Source organism: Myotis lucifugus, unplaced genomic scaffold (genome assembly GCF_000147115.1).
Source record: "Myotis lucifugus unplaced genomic scaffold, Myoluc2.0 scaffold_783, whole genome shotgun sequence".
Lineage (NCBI taxonomy): Eukaryota > Metazoa > Chordata > Mammalia > Chiroptera > Vespertilionidae > Myotis > Myotis lucifugus.
Window position 1 is genome coordinate 66,754 of NW_005871831.1, and position 5,202 is coordinate 71,955.

General features: G+C 55.0%; 1 protein-coding gene across 1 annotated transcript in view; it reads left to right on the forward strand.

Annotated features, from left to right (window-relative positions):
- The window catches only part of NAT16 (N-acetyltransferase 16 (putative)), a 7,544-nt gene extending 2,376 nt beyond the window's left edge, over positions 1–5,168 (forward strand). Inside the window, 6 exon segments of the mRNA XM_023747044.1 lie at positions 1,462–1,606; positions 1,672–1,826; positions 2,795–2,898; positions 2,901–3,034; positions 3,632–3,675; positions 3,677–5,168. Coding sequence (XP_023602812.1) covers positions 1,466–1,606; positions 1,672–1,826; positions 2,795–2,898; positions 2,901–3,034; positions 3,632–3,675; positions 3,677–3,893 — 795 coding nt within the window. The 5' untranslated portion in view covers positions 1,462–1,465 and the 3' untranslated portion in view covers positions 3,894–5,168.
- Positions 5,169–5,202: the final 34 nt, after the last annotated feature.

Genomic DNA, 5,202 nt, shown 5'->3' on the forward strand with positions numbered 1-5,202 from the left:
TGTTGCTGTCTTTGAGGGCTGACAAATTGTACTTCCCGCTCGCAAAGTCCACAAAGTAGTTGTCTCCTAAGATGTTGGTTAATGAGATACAGGTTGTGTGTGTGTGGGGGGGGGAGGGGGGGTTGTAATTGGCTGGAAAGAGAGAGGAGGGGGATTCGATCAGTCTGGAGGAAGGAGATCTGGAAATAGTCCTCAGGACATGGGGAGGGCCTCTCTTTTTGGCCCTGTCTCTAGGCAGGGAAAAGAGAAAAGCCAGAGGCCAAACAGGTGCCAAATCCACAGGGGACTGACCCAAAAAGGAGACTTTGAGGAATGGAAAGGCCAGGAAAAATCCTGTGTAGGAGATGGGGCAAAGATTACAGGAACAAATTTTAAAAGGAAAAGGGAGGAGAGAGAAGAGAAGGGATTCCATCTTTGGAGGGAAGGAAAATGGGGAAGGGACATGGGGGATCTTGGTGGACATTTGGTTTGCTGGAGCCACAACAGAACCCTTTTCAAAATGATCATCTCATACTGGAGTGGAGCCAAGTCTCCAAAGGAGGGAATATATTCAAGGAAGAAGGAAAAGGTGGTTTTGCTGAGCCTGGAAGGAATGGCTTGAAATTTTCTAATGGAGCTCTCCATGTGCCCACTCCCTTGGTTTATGTTTGAATGTGGGTGTTGGGTGTGGAGGGAACTGGGGCAGCAGTGTGTGTGTGTGTGTGTGTGTGTGTGTGTGTGTGTGTGTGTCTGGGGTCTACATCGCCCTCCCTTTGCCCTGGAATGATAAGTGGCAATGGTAGAAAAGGTAGTGGGAGCTGAATCCTCCACTTTCCCTGAAAACTGTCCTGGAGAGGGAGTGGAGATTATGGGAATTTTTTTCTCATGTTGCTCTTATAGAGAGGTGGTAGGGTGCTTGAGGAGTGTCCCTCTATTATTTAAAATATATTTTATTGATTTTTTACAGAGAGGAAGGGAGAGGGATAGAGAGTTAGAAACATCAATGAGAGAGAAACATCGATCAGCTGCCTCCTACACACTCCCTACTGGGGATGTGCCCGCAACCAAGGTACATGCCCTTGACCTGAATCGAACCTGGGACCTTTGAGTCTGCAGGCCGATGCTCTAGTCACTGAGCCAAACCGGTTAAAGCCCTCCATTATTTATACCCTCCTTCTTTCCTTTGAGTCCTGGGACTGACTGGGGATGGAGGGGGTCAGGGGCTAGTCTCTAGGGAACTCACAGGGTCCTGAGTTTGTGAGTGTTAAGACACATCCTGGTTGGGTAGAGCAGGATAGGATTAAGAGTTCTTAGAGCTGGTGTGAGGGGGGAACTGGAGGCCCTCTATTCCCAGGAAGGTCTGTGTGGAGAGAGGAAGAGAAGCAGTGTTTGTGTAGGAAGGGGTTGTGGGGACTGTGTAGAGGAGGCCAGATCTGGAAACAGCAGACTCTGACCCCAATGCTGGGTTCTCTCTTTCTGCAGGTGAATGAAGCTGGAAGCTGACTGCAGTGTAGCCACCTCAGAGGTCCCTAAGCCTGAAACTGAGGCTGAGCCAGATGCGAAGCTACTCTCAGAACACCTGCCACAGGAGGCCAGGACGAAGTCCAAGTCTGGGTCAGGGATGGAGGCTGAAAAGGAGCCTCTGGGGGCCAAGTTCTTGGGGCCAAGCCCAGGCCAGGATCTGGGCTCGAGACTGAGACTGAGCAGTTGGACCTCGTGGTGGCCACAGAACCGGAGTTTGAGGAGGTGCTGGCCATCTCAGGGGGCATCTACGGTGGTGTTGACTATCTTCCCAGCTGCTACCACATCTGGCTCCAGGATCCCAACCTCACGGTGGTGCTGGCCAAGCACACCAGAGAATTGGTGAGAACCGAGCAGTGCCTAGGTGAAAAGGGGTGAAGCCATGTTTGGGTGCCTGAATCTTAGGAAGGAGAGGAAGCGAGCCTCTCTCCCTCAGCCCTTGTCAGATTGCTGAGGATATCGAGTAGGCTTTGCAATCAAAGAGTAGGGTGTTCAGATCCAGGGGCCTAGCCAGGAGGGTGGGGTAGGGGACACGTAGAACACAGGAATAGTGGAGGAGCCAGCTGGCTCAGTGGTTGAGCATTGACCTATGAACCAGGAGGTCACAGTTCGGTTCCATGGTCAGGGCACATGCCCAGGTTGCAGGCTCAATCCCCAATGTGGGGCATGCAGGAGGTGGCCGATCAATGATTCTCTCATCATTGATGTTTCTATCTCTCTCCCTCTCCTTCCTCTCTGAAATCAATAAAATATATATTTTTTAAAAAAAGAATAGTAGAGGGACTGGTGAGAGCTTTGGTATTTGAGGATTTGTTTGAGGAGTTTCTGGGGACAGGAGCACAAAAAGAGGGGATCTAGTAGGGTGGAGGTAGGCTGGGGATGGGAGCAGGTAGAATGGGGCCAGGAGCCCTAAGTAGACTGACTTCTCACGCAACGAAGCCTGGTTGCATGAGTGAGCAGAAGCAGTTCAGAGTTGGGCTCCCGGAGCAGCCAATAGGAAAGGGGCGTGGTAGGTAACCGGGGCGTGGCCATCTCCTGGGGGTAGAGCCAGTGAAAGGGGGCGTGACGAGTGGTCAGGGACCCCTTTGTACTCGGGGCTTCTGCATCTCTAGAGGTGGAAGCGGCCGGGCCAATGAGCAATGAGCGTTACTGCCAGGTCTGGAATCTGAGACCCAAGTACTGAGGAGAGCTCCCTGGACAGGTCCCAGGTCTGGCCTGGCGCCCAGAGTAATGATGAAGGAGCGCTCGGCGTGTGGGAGGAGGCGAGCCCTGTGAGCCCAAGTGGCTGAGGCAGGGAACGGGCCCCCTAATGGCCTGGGGAGTCGGTGCACCTGATCGATGCGAAGAAGACAGCGCTGGTGGAGGGGCTGCGCCTGGCGCCCTGGTAGCGCGGTAAGGGCTGGCCTGCCTGCTGCAGCGCTTCTGCTCGCAGCTGGTCAGGCGGCAGCACTCAGGGGTCAAGGTGGCACAGCCTTCCAGGGACGACCAGCGGGGCCCCCGGGAGCTGAAGAAATACCGCCTAAACACCAAGCAGGTGAGAAGCACAGAGAGGCTGGGCGGCTTCCCCCAGCCTCAGCCAGTCACCCGTTTTCTTTCTCGGCCGGTTCTACCGGTTCTACCGAGTGCGAGCCCTGCCCTGGGGGTCCCCGTCTTTACCCAGGCCCTTTTGCCAAGGGGAAGTGAAACAGCTCCCGACTCCCAGCTGCCAACCCACCGAAGAGCTCAGGAGCCTAGACTTTGGTGACCCTGCCTCCCATGCATCCATCCTGTCTCCCTTCAGGAGCCCAAACTGCTGAGCCTTTATCTTACCCCCTCCGCTTCCCCCATCCTACCAGCTGACCTGCTGCCTCACTTCCACCTCTCTCAGAGACCCAGGGGCCCACACCCCCAGTTCCCTGGACACCCCACACTGACTTCACCTCTCCTATTCAGAGGGTTTGCCCCTGGTTCGTCCTTGCTACCCTCGGGGACCCAGGCTTTCACATATTCCACTTCACCCTGCACCGCACGACATGTGCCCCGTGTGGGGCTCACGCGGGAGCCCGTGGGTGTGAATATGGGAGTGAGGATGCAGAGAGGTCGAGGCCAGTCCTCCCACCGCCGCCCCTGTGCTCACTTGTGCCCCCCACAGGGCATCACTTTGGTCCAATTTAGCACATCCGTGCTTCTGGCAGGCGGCGCTGCGGGCCTCTGGCACTTTTTCACCGCTGCCCACCCAGGCCCTGTCAAAAGCAGGTGGCGATGTGGCAAGCCTCGCCGGCGTCAACGTCATGTGCCAGCTCTTCCTGGCGCCCCAATTGTGGTCACAGCTGGCTTATTTCTGCCAGGTTGGCTTGGGGCTGGAGCTGGTCAAAGGTTACACGGAGCAGTACTTGCTTGGAGGCCACATTTGAAGTCCCTACTATCTGAGAAGATGCCGCCCCCTTTCCCAGATCCCCAGAAAGCCCTGACCTCATTTGCAAGCTCCATCCCCTCCCCTGCCCCCTATCCTTTCCCACTGCTGGTCCCTCTTTCCTTCCCCTCTTACCTCTCCGTTGCCCACTGCCAGATCAGAACCACCCAGTTTGGTGGAGCCCCTTGTGCCGCCATTGTCCACCCTTTCCCCTTCCTGGGCAAAGAACCTGTTCCGCCATAGGCTTCAGAGCTTTTTCCTGTCCTTCCTGGCTTCTCCCTTCTGACAGTACCTCTCCAGGAGGCAGCTGCCTCAAGCCCTCAGAGCTTGCCCGTTCTCCCCTCACTGCCCTGTGCCTTTAGGTCAGTGTCCTCTCCCTTTTCTCTGTACCCCCACCGTCCTCCTCCCTGGACCTCCCAGACACTTAGCTCCTTTTCCCCATTATGTCTGTATCACCCACCCTGTGTGCAACATGGAAAGAGACCCAGTAAATGAAGTAGATTTATAATGCTCCCCCTACTTTGGACCCCCGTTTGCCCTCTGGTGATGCACCTTTTGGAGCTTGCACCTCTGACTGGAGTTTCCTCCAATTTTGCTCTATGTTGATATTTCGCAGGCCCCCTCCTAATGCCCGCAACCAATGGCAGAACCAGGGGGTTCCGGCTGGAGAACTTGGTGTAGTGGAGGGCAGGTCCCTCCGCCAGTGTAAGGCCGTCTTCTGATTCTAACCGGGCTGCCTTCTAGTGAGACTGAAACCCCCACCTCCAGGTATTTCTGGACACTCCTCCCTTTCATTCCTTTATGCTTTTTGGACTTAGACAGTCCTTCTATTTAAATGCAAGCAGTAACAGCTGTGTTTGCACAGCGCTGTCTTCTACGCTGCATCCTCACATCTACTGCAGAGGGAGGAAACAGACCCAGAAAGATCGAAGTGACTTCCCAGTCACTCGCAGTAGCTGGGAGCCGCCTCGCAGGGACTAGAAGCCAGGTGTCCCAGGCCCAAAGCCTCATTCTTTGACGGTGATAGCTTGAAACTACTTGTTGGACAATGAACAGCTGCTAAGGACACATGGACAGTGAGCACAGGGTTCACTGGGATGGGATCCAAGACATGGGCGCCAGGAGGTGGGCGGTGGGCAAAGAGGAGCACCGCGCTTCACACTGTCCCCGTTCTGGCTCTGCCATGCCCTCCTCTGCCTCCTGTGCCTGACCTGCTGCTACTCTCCCTGTCGCTTCAACCAAGACCATGTTGCAATAAAAACGGATTCTTAGTCCACCCTGTGTTTGTTTTACTTCTCAGTGTGTGTATG